Source organism: Dermochelys coriacea, chromosome 7, assembly GCF_009764565.3.
Source record: "Dermochelys coriacea isolate rDerCor1 chromosome 7, rDerCor1.pri.v4, whole genome shotgun sequence".
NCBI classification, from domain to species: domain Eukaryota; kingdom Metazoa; phylum Chordata; order Testudines; family Dermochelyidae; genus Dermochelys; species Dermochelys coriacea.
Window position 1 is genome coordinate 127,035,599 of NC_050074.1, and position 16,067 is coordinate 127,051,665.

A 16,067-nucleotide genomic window follows, 5' to 3' on the forward strand; every position below is an offset into this window, starting at 1 on the left:
GCGGGACAGGGCACCGATTGGGTTTTGGAAAGATGGGCACGTCCAATAGGATCCATTCCCAGGGCGAACCTTGGGGAGCCCGCCCCTTCCCTCATGCGGGCCTCTCATTGGCTGCTTGCTGTCGCCTTCGTGACGCGGCTGCCGGGAAACGCTCGGGAGCGTCCTGCCGCTGGCTCGCCGCCCCCAGCCCGGCGGGGCGATGCCTCTGCGGCCCGCCGGGGCCCGGGGGGAGGGGAGGTGACGCGCCGCGCCGCGGCCCGGCCCGGCCCGGCCCGGCCCGAGAGCGGGGCCCATGGCCAGGTGAGCGCGGTGGGCGCTGGGGGGAGGTTCGTGCCCCGCGGGGGGGCGCCCGCCGGTGCTGCCCCCCCGCCCCGGTTTCTTCAGCGCCCAGAACCTTTGGCCCGCGCCGCCTCGGGCGCTGCCAGGCCCCGGGCGTCCCCGGCGCCGCGCTCCGGCCGGGCTGCCCGCCAGCCCCCGGGGCCCTGTCCGCTCCAGGCGTTCAATGGGCTCCCCGCCAAGGTAAGCTCCCAGGGCCGCCCCCGCCTCAGCGTCCCGTGCGAGGCAGGGCAGCGACGGTGGCCTCCTGCGACAGGTGGGGGACCGAGGCCCTTGTCCTCGGTGGCAGAGCAGAGACGGAGGCCTGAACCCAAGGCCGAGGCAAGTGTCTAACCACTGGACCGTTCTGCCGCCTGCTGTTTGCACACTGCTTGGTTTTTCTGTTGCAAGTGGGGGAGGGACACCCTTTGAGGTTTGCTGTAGCTTAAAAAGAGCCAGGTGACTAATTGTTTCTCGTGTCTGGCATTTCTTTTGACCCCCTTTTCACAGGACCAACAGCGCTTTGAGGGGTGAAATTGATAGGTGGGATCCCTTGGTTTGTGGCTGCATATGTAGGCAGTTGTATGCAGTCTTCTTGTAGTCATGTTGGTCCCAGGATGTTAGAGAGACAGGGCGGGGGGGGGGGGTGTGTCTTTTGTTGGTCCAACTTCTGTTGGTGAGAGAGATGAGCTTTCAAGCTTACGGAGAGCTCTTCTTCAGGTCTGGGAAACGTGCTCAGGGTGTCACAGCTAAATTCACGATGGAACAGATTGTTTAGCCTCAGTAGTTAACACACACTTCAAGGTTAAGTGACCAGTTAACATTTCTCCAGTCATGGGTGCCAGGACGGTGGTGGGGAGCGGCTGTGGGAGCTGGTTTACATGGGTTACAGATGGTTGTAATGAGCAATCAACGCTCTGTCCTATTGCTCAGAAAATGAGTGAAGAGCTTGGAGTACAATTACATCACACTAATGCTGCTACTTACTAGAGTCTCCATCTTCCAGCAATTTCCTTAATGCTATTTTCCTTAACAATACTTCTAGTGTAAAATTAGAGTCTGCACATACATTTTAGAGCACTTTGAAATATTAACTCTTAAACCAGAAGTGTTGCTCTCAGAAAACACCCATGCAGAACACAGGCAAGAAGCAGTTAATGTGCTGAATGCACAGTCTCCAAAAGCTGCAAAGGCAGGATTCAAACTCGCAGTTCGTGGGTGCTGCTCCAGATTAGGGCCACCCACTTACTCTGCTGTACCCGCAAACACACTGGTTTGCAAGAACCTAGTCCTGCTTCAAAGGCACAAATGGCTTTCTCTAGCTTGTCAATTTTGCTCAAGCCACATTCTAAGTCCAGCTTTTCCTCCTGAATAGCTTTAAAAATATGGTGTCCCCAAAGGGGCAGTGGGTGTTTGACAAAAGCTATGATCAATCCTGAGCAGGTGATAGCAGGTTGGAGAGAGTCAGAGCCATAGTTTGAGCCCCAGATTTGCAAAAATGTTGATGTCACATTTTTTGGGGGGGAGGAGGGGAAGGGTGTCTGTGTCTTGGGAACCCCTTGCTCAAATGTCCTCCTTTTTGGGTTGCTACCCTTACTCTAGCCCCATGAGGCACAGCAAATTTCAAGACCATCCAAGTCAGCATTTGGATTTTAGACCACTTAGAAAATTTGGCTATTAAACAATAAGCTAGTCTCAGCCTTAACTATAGTGATGGTACTGTCCCACTACCTCTCACGAGTGAGCAACTTATCTCAAGGGTAGCAAGGATCCAGTGCTGATGGGGGTGGGTGGGACAGGGAGGAAATTGCAGTGGAGGCTGCAGGGTGGGGTAGGGGAAGAGTTGGGGATTCAATTGGTGTGTATGGGGTGGGAGGAAGAGGTAGAGGAGAAATCGGGGTATTTAAAAAACAAACCAACCCCCAAATCCACACACTAGCATAATGTATAACTGACAGACCATCACACCCCAGTGTGTTATACACCCCTTCCTGCTGCCTTAGGGTGTGAACAGTGCTAAGCACACCGTGGGAGCCAATGGCAGGCTGGACAGTGCATCTGTACCTATGAAGGAGGGTCTGGGGACATTTCTGGTAAGTGAATAGGAGGCAGTATGGGCTTGAGGGCTCTGTAGGATCCTCCAGGTACCTGCTGGCTTTTTATGCTCTCACTGCTCCCTTCTGTCCTCTTTCAGAATCAGCATTTCCTGCCTGTGCCCAGCATCATGGCATTTCACTGTGCCCCTGGTGAGCCTATGTCCTCGTCAGCGACTGGCCCTGCTGGGACTCTTTCTTGGAGTCTGTCTCCTGCTACTCATGGCAGCCACAGATCTGCGCAATTGGGGTTCCTCTTCCCCCCCAGACAAGCAGTTTGAGAGGTGAGCGAGCCCTGGATTTGAGTCTTTTCTCTATACCTGGCAATGGAAGAGGAGCTTGGCATCATGGGCATTTCAGAAACGTGGTGAAATGACAAATCGGTGGGACGCTGTATGACTTGGCTATGGATTAGATTATAGAGGCAGGATAGATTATGCCATGAAGGAAGGGCAGCAGACCAGGGCACAGAAGATTCTGCAGAATCTAGCAAGAGAGAATTTTTGAGGGGAGAGGGCCACACAGTAGGATCTGTACAGCTACAAACCCTAACCCATAAAAATGTGATTATACATGTCGGGTTAGCAGCCTCCTGTCTGGGGACTGGAGACTGAATGCACAAAGTGGAGAGGGATCAAAGTCTAATGAAACCAATAATAATGTGTGACTTGGTATAAGCTAGTGAAATGTCTCAGCAGGACAAGGTTTAGAAAAGCTATTTCTTGACACCTTAAACAAGTGCTGCTTGAAACCGCTAGTTCCAGAGCACACAAGGAGAGAGGTTATTCTCACCTTAGTCCCGAGGAACGTGCAACAGCTGATTTAAGGAGGCACAGTTGATCTACTAAGCAGTTTTGACAACAATATAATCAAGTTCAGCATCCTCAGGAGAGAGAGGGTTGGGACAATAAACTTCAGAAAGGGGGATTTACAATAAAATAAAATAGAGACTCAACAATAAAAAAATAAGGAAATTAAATTCCTTAGACTGCCCGGAAGCTGCTTACACGCACGTTCCCCTCTGTGTATAGACAACAGCTCATAGTAAATTGTTGAGAGAAACAGAAACATTGTACTAGTGTAGGGAGCTCTGTGTCTTGCTTTCACTCTTTGCTCAGAGCTGTTGCCTTCATCCTCACTAGCAGTACCTCCTCTGGGGTTTATCAGGTAGATGATCCTGCAAGGTGCATGTGTTTGACCTCCTCGCCACTTAGCCCTTTCCTGTCAGACTTCTGAAGAACAACACAGATGACGGAAATGTTATGCAGTTTACTTCTCACTGGGTGACCCCTGGTCTTGAGTCCTGTATCTTCCCCATAACCTGATGGGTAGCATCCAGCAAGGGAAATGTGGTGCTTTGTATTCATCCACAGTTCCTCTTCAAGATGACATTGGAATTTAAAGTTAAAAGACCCTTGGTGTTCTGCTTAGAGTGGACTAAATCCCTCAGCAAGTCTACCCAGCTTCTTCTTTCTCCAGGCACTAATTCAGCGGACAGTGCTGTTCCCAAGAGTACTATGGATGTCCGACTGCATGTCAAATTGCATCTGTTGCCTGGCTGGCCTGAAACTAGAAGGCAAAACTAGGCTGTCTCATCAGCCTGTCTCAGGGGTGTCTCCATCACAGCTATGTGCAAAGCTGCTCTGTGGTCCTCTCCCCCAACATCCTCAAGCATCAGTGCTTGCTCTGGCTACCAAGGAGGAGTCCTGTTTCAGCCCCTCCACCCTACAGAACTCGTTTCCAAGACAGAAATGCCAAACTCTCCGGCCCCCAAGAAAAGTTTTGTTCTCTCTTGAGGAGTCCTGTATTAGCAGTTGGCCAACCATGGGCATAGGGCTGTGTCCCTAATTGCTGCTCCTCCTGCACGTTGAATGTTGTCTGAAGTTGCCCTTGAAAGAAGGGATTTGATCGTTTCTGGGTCTGTGTGTCTACATATGGATTAAAGAAAGCCCTATGTGGAAAGTTCGGGAGGGGGTGGCATATGACTGATATGAAACTGCCGTGCTATTGCTGCCCGTAAGCTCTGGGGGAGTTCCAGGGGTCTCATGTGGCGAGGCTGAGAGGCCAGAGTGAGTCCTGCTGGAGCAACATCTCCAGAGACACAGGATCACAAGGTCAGTAATTTTCCCCTCCCTTGTCAGAGTGCCGAGGGCTCTGGCTGTAACACAATTACCCCAGAAGGGCCATTGAGGCGCCAGCTCTGTGCTGGGCAGTTCCACTTTCAGCACCAGCTTTGGGGCTCAGGGAAGGGCACGCATGTCCCCCTGGTGCCACTGTAATTGAGTTGAGGTTGTTTATTGTCCATATTATAGCCCCGGGGTCATCAGAGCCTCATGGAAGCGGATGCTCTGGGCTGGATAATGGTGCTGAACTAGGGCATCCTAATTCTGTTAGGCCTTTTACTAATGGAAAGTGAAGCTGCAGCCCCCTGGTTCTTCCCTGACTGCGTGCATGTGGGCAGCTAGCATTGCGCTGACTCAGCCAACGGGCACAGCTGCATGTGCAGCCGGCGCGGGGCTTGTGAGGGAAAGGATCAATCCGCCATATTGATCTTCTGCCCTGAGGATCCAGAAGAGCTTGTCAGTGCCCTGAGGGAGTCTGGAGCTTTCTTGCCACTTCGGAAGCAGAGCTCTGAGGGCAAGTTCTTTGTGCAGCATCAGCAGAGCCTACAGCATAGGCTAATGAGGAGAGAAGGCCCCATCAGTCTGTGGGTGGTTACACCCGCCCTATGGCCTCTGGAAGGACAGACCAGACATTGTGTGGGGGCAAAGCCCTCCTAGGATTCGCTGTTAAGTTCATGTCCCCGGACTCTGCCATCAGCCACGGCCAAGCCCCTACAGTGCCCTTGTCTGATGGGTGTATCTGTGTAGGGGGGTGATTCCTCCCTGACTCCTACAATGACTGGTTGATGTTCTGACCCCTGATATTCGGTCCCTCTTTGCAGTCTTGTAGCCTCCATCCCCCATGTGGCTGATGCCTAACGGTTGGTGCAAACACTCGGTCCATTAGACACCTCTTCTGGCTGCTGGGCTGGTGGGGGCCAGTGTCTGAGGAGCCTGCCTGGCTACAGATGGTGTGAGTGGAATTTCCCCAGCATCACAACTGCCCTGACTGCCCGGGATCCCTCCCAGTGCACCCCGGGTGGAACTGAGTCCTTGCTGGCTTGTCCCATCTGCTCTCCATTCTCCTCCCCGGTGCAAAGCCCACCCAGGTCTCACCCTTAGGGAGGCAGAGCGCTACACATTATCACAAGGCAGTGTTGTGTGGAACAGGCTGGCTCCCAGCACTCATGCTAGCCTGATCCTGGCCATGCCCATGTTGCTATGGGGCTGTGCCTTGGGTGGCCCACTGATCCTCCCTCTTCCACTCTCCCAGGTACCTGGCACGGGTGGGAGACCTGGAAGCTACAGACACAGAGGACTCAACGCTGAACTATGGGATTGTTGTTGATTGTGGGAGCAGCGGCTCCCGGGTCTTTGTGTATTTCTGGCCACCGCACAATGGGAACCCTCATGACCTGTTGGATGTCAAGCAGATGAGAGACCGGAGCAGCCAGCCCGTTGTCAAGAAAATCAAACCAGGTCTGTGCCCCCTTCTTCCCTACGCGAACCCAGGCAAGGGTTGGGGGTCGATCGCTTGCATTTCCCTTCATGCAGATGGGGGCAGGGCTGGTGAAGGCCATGCAAGTGAAGGAGCTTGTCCACTCGGCAGTCTGGGGCAGTGATCTCATCCCTTTGCCTCCCTCAGACTGGGGGGCAGTCCCTGCCCTGTGTCTGAGTGACAGAGCTTTGCTCACAGAGCACCAATTCTAGGCTGCCTTTCTATGTGTGTATGTGACACTGATTTCTTACTCGTTTTCCCCTTTCCTCATGCAGGGATCTCCGTGCTGGCAACAACTCCTGACCAAGCGAGTCACTACATGCGCCCGCTGCTTAGCTTTGCTGCAGCTCATGTGCCGGTAACAAAGCACAAAGAGACTCCGCTCTACATCCTGTGCACGGCGGGCATGAGGCTGCTGTCTGAGAGGTGAGTGCCCCCAGTGCATCTTGCTTGTGTCACTGGGTTCCACGGGCATTAGGGGCATCCAGTCACTCGGTGAGCCAAGGAGGGCAGGGAGTTCGTGAGAGAACTCTGGTGCCACGCGCAAGGGAGAAAGGAGCATGCTGCTCCTGAGACCAGCCAGCAGGTGTGCTGTGGGCAGAGGGGATGGCTTGGGGAGCCCAGGTGTGGGGACAGAGGGGAGGCTTCAGGAATCCTGGAAGGGTGTGGATGGGGGTGTTGGAGTCACTGCAGCCTTTGTGATGAGAGGCAACATTTCAGTCTCAAATGAAGTAGCTAAAATCCCAACCCCCTGGCTCCAAACCAGAATGGGCATGTTGAGGGGGATTTGTTGTGCCCTAACCCAAAGGGAAGGAGAGTCAGCCATTGGGCAGGATGCTCACTGCCTGTCTCCTGTACCCTCCGCAGACAGCAGGGTGCGATCTTGGAGGACTTGGTGAGGAATGTGCCCCTGGAGTTTGATTTCCTCTTCTCCGAGTCGCAAGCAGAAGTGATCTCAGGGAAGCAGGAAGGTAACAACATCTAGCTCCTCTAATGCCTATACGTGTCTTATGAGGAGAGAGCTTGGGGGAGATAAGACTTCACTGCAGCCGCTATTGACCCAGGTGCCTGTAGGAAGAGGCTTAGCTGCTCCCTCCTGGGGAGTGTGGTTCTGGGGGCAGGTGGTGCTAATTATTATTTTTGGGAGGAGGGGCCAGATGCTGGAGTGAGGATCAGTGCTGCACAGGCATTGTGGGAGCCCTGGTGCATGCTCTGAGAAGGTCTCACTCTGAGGCCAGACAGCATAGGCAGGGTGAAGATGATGGGTCTTTGTACACTTTATTCCCTGCCACTGAGCTGATAATGCAGACTCACCGATCTGCTGGGCTCTGCGCTCCCTTCGGCCTGATGAAACTATCCTGTCAGATGCTGAAAGAACCCCCCAAGTGCTGGTCCTTCTCCAATCTAGGGACTGCAGATTCCAAGCGCTAACTCTGGCTCTAGCATCCCAGCTGCTGTGGGCACTTTGCCTAACAAACTGGTTTGTGTGTCCCCCCTCAGGGGTCTATGCCTGGATTGGGATCAACTTTGTCCTGGGGAGATTTGATCACGAGGAGGGTGAGTCCAACCAGTGCCCGCGTCTCTCTCTAGCCCGTGGGGCTGGGGCAAGTGGAGCTCTGCTGGAGTTAACCCAGCACCCAGAGCAAACCAAGGCCTGGCACATTGACAGTCCCTGCTCCAAGGCACCAGACCCTGCCACAGAGGAGGAAGAGTCCCTGAGCCCCCGTCAGGTGGGGAGAGGGAGGTAGTAGAGAGCTGGGGGTCAGCAGGGAAGGGAGGGGGAGAGGCAGGGCAGTAGAGATGGGATGAGATGGTGTGTTTGGAGTTGGAGTCTCAGGATATTGTAGGAGCAGAGGCTTGCAGAAATGGTGGAATCTCTTTAGTTGCCGTCAGCCATCTTATGCCACTTTGTGGAGCTCCCTGCATTAGGCAATGATGACGAGATGGGATCCTGGCCGCCCCATCCCTGTCCCCCCTACAGTTCGGTTCCCAAGGCCCTGACCTGGTGGGTGAGGGGGTGGGGAGGCTGCCCTGTGAGGTTGGTTCCTGGGACCCTGTCGGGGGTGTGCAGAGCAGGTGGCTGCCCTGTGCACTTTGGTCCCAGGGTCCCGCTAACGTACTTCTGTGGGCTGCAGAGGAGGATGCGATGATCACTGTGGCCCTGGGGGGTCAGGCAGAGTCCCTGGTGCGGAAGCGGACCGTGGGGATCCTGGACATGGGCGGTGCCTCTCTGCAAATTGCCTACGAAGTGCCCAGCATGGAGACCTTCTCCTCCCCACAGCAGGTGCGTATCTTGCTGGCAGGGCAGGAAAGCAGCCCTTATGGTCCCCAGGGTTGGCCCTGCTGCTCACCCCTCTCTGCCCTAGGAGGAGGCTGCCAAGAGTCTGCTGGCGGAGTTCAACCTGGGCTGTGATGTGCAGCACACAGAGCATGTGTACCGTGTCTACGTCAGCACCTTCCTGGGCTTTGGGGGCAACTTTGCACGGCAGCGCTACGAGGAGCTTATGCTGAACCAGACCCATGCCCACAACAGGTAATGCTGCCCCAGGCTTAGCAGACCCCCACTGGCACCTGCCTGCAGTTTGGAGTTCCTCGGACGTTCCGGCCCCTAGAGATGTAGGACCTGTAACTGGAGGGTGACCTGTGTGAGGTCTAATCTCAGCAATCTCTGCAGAAGCCTAAAGGGTGATGGTGTAAGATGACTGCTTTAAAATGGCCCTTCTTAGTCTGCAAGGCTACACCCCATGGGTACGCATCGGAGCTGGAGGTCCTACTGTCTGAGTATGCGGAGGCCAGCACGTGGGCAGTCAGGGTTTTACTGGCTCGTGCTAACAACCATTGGCCCTGCAGGGCCAGCCCAGCCTGTGCGGGGCTGGGTTCTATGTGCTCCTATGGAGATCAGCCAGGGCACGTGGGAAGGAATGTGCCTCAGCTCCAGCTGGAGGAGCATGCCCAGGGCTCACTGCCCTGTTTTTATCTGTTTGGAGGACTCCCCAGTGCTCACCCAGGGTACCTACCTGTTCTCATGGGATGCTCTCCTATTGCATGGGATCTTCTGAGGGTGATTAGTTGTGGTGTTACCCTCCCAGCAGCCGACGCCTCGGCTCTCCAGCCCATTTTCTCCTGGGATTGATGCCGGGTGCCTCCCTGCAGCCTGTGCCACCTATCTCTGGACCCCACCATGGGCTGGGACTGGAGTGGGTGTTCGCTTGTTTCAGTCAGGATGAGATTCTGCAGCAGGTTCAGGCAGATGGGCGATGAGGCAGCTAGTGCAGCTGTATGACCACATGTGACCCTAGGGTCCAGAGCACAGCGCTGCCCCCGCCAGCTTCCCAGTACCCACTGCACCCTGGAGGCTGTTGTGCCTCAGTTCCCTCCCCTCCGTCAACCTGGCCTCTCCCATGTCCCCCAGTGGGATGACCTAGCTGCCGGAGCCCATGTCAGCAACTCTTCTCCCACTCCATGCTGACCCAGTCTCTCTCTCTCTCTCTCTCTCTCTGACGTTTCTCTCCTGCTCTCCATTTCTCTAGCGCCCGTCTCGGAATGCCACGTGGAGTTGTAGCCAGGGCCAGACACACTCAGTGCCCAGAGCAAACCTCCCTGCCAGAGCTTCAGGGATAGTCTAGTGCCGGTAACCCTGTTTCTGCCGCCGAGACCTGGGGCTGTGTTCCTCCCGTTGGGTGGCCAGGGTGTCCCTTTGCACAGCTGTGTGCTCTTTGCTGTGCGTGTGTGTGTGCGCCCAAAGGCAATGTGTGCTTGTCAGGTTGGGAGGATCAGCCCAATAGGCAGGAGGAGCAGAGGGCCACCCAAGGCACAGCCCCATAGCAACATGGGCATGGCCAGGATCAGGCTAGCATGAGCGCTGGGAGCCAGCCTGTTCCACACAACACTGCCTTGCGATAATGTGTAGCGCTCTGCCTCCCTAAGGGTGAGACCTGGGTGGGCCTTGCAGGTGTGCCCAGCAGCTTGGGGTGTGTAGCAGTGGGCTGCGCTTGCTGCGATGTGCCCAGTGTGGGGGCGGGGGAGGGGATGTGGCTCTTAGCAGGGGGTGACTCAGCACTCATTCCCAGTGAGCACGTGCGCCTAGCAGGGGGCACAGCTCTGTCAGTGCAGAGCCCCGTTAATCAGTCTCTTCCCTGGCGCTCGTTCCAGGCTGCAGGGCCAGCAGACGGGGACAAGTGCCGAGACACCCTTTCTGGATCCCTGCCTGCCTGTGGGGCTCGAGGACACAGTAGAAAGGGGTGGCCAGACCCTGCATATCCGAGGGCGAGGAGACTGGCAGGCCTGTGCACAGCTGCTGCACCCTCTGCTGGCAGGGGTCAATGGCAGCCAGGCCTCCCTGTCCCACACTTACCAGGCGCCCATTGACTTCAACAACAGTGAGTTCTACGGCTTCTCTGAGTTCTTCTACTGTACTGAGGATGTGCTGCGTCTTGGGGGCCGCTACCGTGCACCCAGCTTCACCCACGCTGCTCAGGTGAGAACTGCCCTGACCTAATGCCCGGGGGGTGGGGACCAGGCTGCACCTGGATGGCCACTCTGCCCAGGTGAGCACCACCCTGATCCAGGGGATGTGCTGGGGGATGAGCACATTACTTTGTGCCCAGATTCACTTGTTCCGCCCTGACCTTTCTCTAGCTCCCATGGGGATCCTTCCCTGACAGGGTTACTGGCCTGGTGGATGGGGGTAGCAATAGATAGGATTTCTTGATTTTTAGTGAGCCTTCTGGTGCATTCTCATAAATTCTAGGGAAATGTGGTCTAGATAATGTTACTATAAAGTGGCACACAACTGGTTGAAAGACTGTTTGCTGTCGAACTGGGAGGGCATAGGTATCTATTGGAGTCTGCCCTTCGTCTGGTGCTATTTACAATGTTCATTAATGACTTGGAGCAGAAACCTCTACTCTGAAACCTGTTGGAGCAGAGAGTGTGCTTATAAAATGTGCAGGTGATACCAAACTGGGAGGAGGTTGCTGGCACTTTGGAGGACAGGATTAGAATTCAAAATGACTTTGACAAAGTGGAGAATGTTTGAATTCAACAAGATTAAATTCAATAAACTAGTGCAGAGTGCTTCATTTAGGAAGGAAAAATGAAATGCACAACCACAAAATGGGGACTAACTGGCTAGGCAGCAGTACTGACAAGGATTTGGGGATTAGAGTGGATCACAGATTGAGAATCTATAATGTGCAGTTGCAAAAAAGGCTAATCTCATTCTGGGGTGTATTAATGTGGGTGTTGTAAGACACAGGAGATAATTGTCCTACTTTACCTGGCACTAGTGAAGTCTCAGCTGGAGCACTGTGTCCAGTCCTGGGCACTACGCTTGAGGAAAGATGTGGATGAAGTGGAGAGAGTCCAGAGGGGAGCAACAAAAATGACAGGTTTAGAAAGCCTGACCTATGAAGAAAGGGTAAAATAATGATTGTTGTCCATGTTCACTGAAGGTGGGGCAAGAAGTAATGGGCTTAATGTGCAGCAAGGGGGATTTAGGTCAGATATTAGGAAAAACTTTCTAACTATCAGGGTAGTTAAGCTCTGGCCTGGGCTTCCAAGGGTGGTTGTGGAATCCTCATCACTGGAGGTTTCTAAGAACAGGTTTGACAAACACCTGTCAGGAATGGTCTAAGTCAGTGGTCCCCAATGCGGTGCCCACGGGCGCCGTGGCGCCCGTTGGGGCATTTATGTGCGCCCACCTACTGAGAAGGGAGCGCTTCCGCCAGACAACCTACCTTGGAGGAGCGCGGCCACTGGATAACCAATCCCTGAAATGCCGACGCTTCTCGGCGGCATTTCAGCGGCGACGCTGCTTGATGACACTGCTTCTCGGCAGCATTTCAGCAGCTGGTTGTCCTGCGCCTGCCACACTCTTCTGGGAACATGAATATGCTATAGCACCTGAAAGGTTGGAGACCACTGGTCTAGGTCTACTTGGTCCTGCTTCAGCGCAGGGGGCTGGACTTGAGGTCCCTTCCAGCCATACATTTCTGTGATTCTATTTGCTATGCTGGAGGGGAGTGCTGGTGCTGCCCTGTGCCCCAAGGGAGGGGGTACCAGTCTCTCCACTGATAGTGTGCTCTCTCCCTTGCTGCCCCAGGATTACTGCAGCCTGAGCTGGTCAGTGCTGACTCAACGGTTCCAAGAGGGCCTGTACTCACCACACGCAGACCAGCATCGGGTCAAGTAAGGAGCTTCCCCTCATGACAAGCACAGCTGGGGCTCCTGTCAGTGTGTTTAGCACCAGGGGCTCTCGGAAGCAGGAGGCCCTGGTATCTGGTTGATTGTCCCATGTGCTCTGTCTGTAGGTATCAGTGCTTTAAATCTGCCTGGATGTACCAAGTCCTTCATGAGGGTTTCCACTTTCCCCTGGATTACTCCAGCCTGCACACAGCCCAGCTGGTGTATGACCGTGAGGTGCAGTGGACCCTGGGAGCCATTCTCTATAAAACACGGTTTCTGCCACTCAGGTAAAGCAAATTTGAGGTGGGAGCCCAGGGGCTGCCTGGCCTGCAGAGGGGCAGGGCATTGGCTGAGGGGATTCATAAATTCGAAGGACCGAACAGACCATTGCGATCATCTCGTCTGAGCTCCTGTATAGCACAGGCCAGATAATGTCCCTACAGTAACTCCTAGAGCAGAGCTTTGAGAAAAACATCCCATCTTGATTTAAAACTTGTTCCACCTCAGTCACACACCAGTGCGAGCTCCTGGCTACTCCAGTCCCAGCAACGGCACTGTAGGGAGCAGGGCAAAGGTGCTGGCTGTAAGGGGAGAGCCTGACCTTTCCCAGCAGGGGGCACTGTAAGTGCAGGGAGTAAGACAAGCTGCATGTGCTGCATTGCCACCTTTCATGGTAATTCTTCGGTGGTGGGTGCTGACCTCTCTTCCTTTCTCCTGCCTAGGGATCTCCGGCAGGAGAGCAGCCGGCAGGCCCACAGCCCCTGGCTCCGCCTCTCCTTCGTTTACAATCACTATCTCTTCTTTGTCTGCATCCTGGTGGTGCTGCTGGCCATCATCCTCTACCTACTGCGGCTGCGCCACATTCACAGACGCCAGCTGCATTCAGCTCCGCTCAACCTGCTGTGGCTGGAAGAGGTGGTGCTGTTGCCAGGCCAGGAACTGGGGCCTTAACGCTGCCACAGCCCAGGAATCTGTCTGAGCCACAATTCAACCTGCTTCTAGGTTCCAGTTCCAGCATCCGAAGTGGAACCTAGGCTGGATGACAAGTGCCCAAAGCCTCCTGTCAGGAGGTCCATCATCATCTCCTAGAGCCAGGACCAGAGTCTGACAGGTCCCGAGCAGCACAGGACATGGCTCTGGTGCTTGTATTTCTGACAAACAAAGGCCTGGAGGGACTTCCTGCTGAGGCAGGAGAGGCGATACCCACTAAGAGGTGGCATCAGCAAGGCAGAGCTAGCACTTCCTACTCATGGAAGTGTGAAGGCAGCACAGTTGTAGCATTTCCTCTGATCTGCTATCTTGCAAACCTATGGAACTCACTGCAATAAGATATCAGTGAGGCCCAGAGTTGGTAGAATTCAGAGCATGACTAGACACTTGAAGGACCAACAAGCACAGCGCTGTTCCCTCTGGAAAGTCAATCCTAAAGGACTTACAGGTGCCTAAGCCAGCTTCTGCCTGCAAAGGAGCAGGGAGCCCTAGCCCCTAAGTCTCTGTCCTTCTGCCCTGTTGGGGACACAGAGGAGCCCCTGCCCCTCCTGTCTTCACAGACAGGCTGCAGCCTTTGCTCAGTTTTTCTCTCCAAGCGGACGGGACTGGGACCTGGAACCTTGGCCCTGGCTTTATGTTCAGGCTGTGCCTGCAGCAGTCAGAGAATTGGCTGGAGCTGGCCAGCCAGCATGATGTGCTTCCTTGGCTCCAGGGAGTTGATGTGACAGCTTGGCCTGTAGTGCCCAAAGGGCGAGAGTCCCTCACCCCATCTTCACAGAAGGAGAGGGGTTTGACCCAGCACAAAGGGCTGAGCAGCAGTGAGTCTGTTTCCATTGATGTGTCCTGTTCCCAAGCAATGGGGTGCCTCATGGTCCATAGGGCATAATACCCCAGTCTGAGCTATGGGGTCTCTCAATTTCAGACAGGGGCAGCACTTGGAAACTGCGTAATTCTGTGCTGAACTGGGTTGCTTCTCCTAGAAGCTGGTTGAATGAACGTTCTCCCTATGCCCCCATCCCAGTCTCAGGGCTTTAAGCCTCTCTTCAGCCCATCTGTTTGGGTCTGTGCACCTCTTCACCAATGCTGCATCCCCGCAGCTCTCACCCTAAGGAGGGGCGCTCTGTTATCTCAGATGGATTACATTTGACGTCTTGTAAGGGCTGATAAGACACTGGCCGCAGCAACAGGCCTGGAAGGGCCAATAGCTTGTTCTCTGGAAAGGGAGGCAGTACTTGTCCATGGGTGGGCAGGGGCCTTCCTCATTCCAACCCTATCCCAAGCTCATTTGCTGCCAAATCATTTTCCCTACCAAGGGCAGCAATCCCTCCCCCAGCCAGTGCTGGCTCAACTTGGCCAAGAACCCCTGCTGTAACCTGCCTCCCCTGGCTCCAGAGGTTAGCGCGGGAATTCTTTTGGCCAGGACTGCACTGGGTCTCTGCAGGGGTTGAGTCTTCCCCCACAGCCAAGTCCATGTCTTCAGCCTCCAGGCCCTGCAGAGACTTCTTTATAGTGCAGATGGTCAAGGGTGGAGCATGTTGGTGCACATCTTCCTCTGCCATGACTGGCAGCTTTTTTCTCCAGCCTAGGGGTCTTCCCCAAGACCGCTGAGCTGCCAGCTTTCTATCAGAGCTGCCTCCAGACATGAAAGCTGCTGTGGGTGAGCAGGTCCATTATAGCCACTGAGTGGGGCAGATCTCCCCTGCTACACAACCCCTATCTTTGTGTACAGGTGGTAGAGTTCCCCTTGGTGAGCTGGAGGCTGCTCCTGGCAGAAACCACCAGAAGCTAAGACATCCTAGACTACAACTGGGGTGATTGGGTAGATCCCCAAGTGCTTGGTCAGTGCATGGGGCTTTCCACCCTGTGCATACTGCTGGGGGAGGCCTTGTTGCCCACCTCTTAAGTTTTCTTGAGTGGGTCCTGCAAGAGGGTGCTCCCTGCCCATCCCAGGCCCTCTGGACCTTTTCCTTGGGCCTCCCCCTGACCCAGTAATCTGAGCTGGCTGCATGTGATGCAGCCAGTTCAATTTCAAACCATGCCAAGGGAACAACTATATATGCTTGTGCTCCACATGTTTCACTTCCACACCCTTGTGTCCTGCCCTGATATCAAGTGGTGGGACTACCTGTAGAGAGGGTGAGGAACCCCAGTGGGCCAGCCTCTATTCCACACTGGTCTCACAGCCCCCCAGGGATACCGAGACCTCCTGGCCCTGGACAAAGTGGCCATGTACATCACCAGCAGGATGCTGGATGAGGGGATGCTCTATGACTGGGACCTATTTCTGGTCCTCCCTGGTCTCATGCATCCAGGCAGCACCCACTGGCTCCCTAGACAGGTTTGAGATGCTGTGGGGGGGCTGTCTAGGGTTCTCTGCTCAGTGTTCCCATCTAGAACTCCACTCCCATCCTGTTATTCCTTAGTTATCCCCTGTATTCCTTTAGATCCTTGGTCCAGTGGTCCCTCTCAGAAGGCTGAGGGAGGGGCCTTTAGACACAAGTGGTCTTGCATCCATGTGCCACCTGGAAATTCCAATAAGGCCTCCCCTCCTTGAGCTAGGCCATACATCCACTGTTTGAGCCCCCTTGGATTACTTGAACCCCAACTGCTCCAGTTATTAGAACAATAAATCTATTGACCACCCACAACAGCCTCTTTGTCTATATCTGTGCTGGGAACAAGCTCTTGCTGATCATGTCAGTGCTCACTATGGTCTCTGCTGCAGGACCTCTTCCCCTCCATGCTCTATGGGAAGAAGTGGAAGCTTCACCCAGTCGCAGATGCTGTGTCTCACATCAGCTGTTTGCAGTTATCAGCACATGCTGTTGTCCCAGGTGCTCAGCATGGCATAGGTAGCTCTGATCCAGGCTGCACCTGCTGATG

The 16,067-nt window shown here is 54.6% G+C and overlaps 1 protein-coding gene across 1 annotated transcript; it reads left to right on the top strand.

Annotated features, from left to right (window-relative positions):
- Positions 1-154: 154 nt before the first annotated feature.
- ENTPD7 (ectonucleoside triphosphate diphosphohydrolase 7) lies at positions 155-15,829 on the top strand. The gene is made up of 12 exons (XM_038411692.2): positions 155-300; positions 2,510-2,692; positions 5,784-5,989; positions 6,284-6,434; positions 6,876-6,979; positions 7,509-7,565; positions 8,144-8,292; positions 8,375-8,541; positions 10,161-10,485; positions 12,112-12,197; positions 12,320-12,481; positions 12,917-15,829. Exons 1-12 carry the CDS (start codon positions 293-295, stop codon positions 13,143-13,145), a joined length of 1,827 nt encoding a protein of 608 aa, XP_038267620.1. The 5' UTR covers positions 155-292; the 3' UTR covers positions 13,146-15,829.
- The last annotated feature ends 238 nt before the right edge of the window (positions 15,830-16,067 follow it).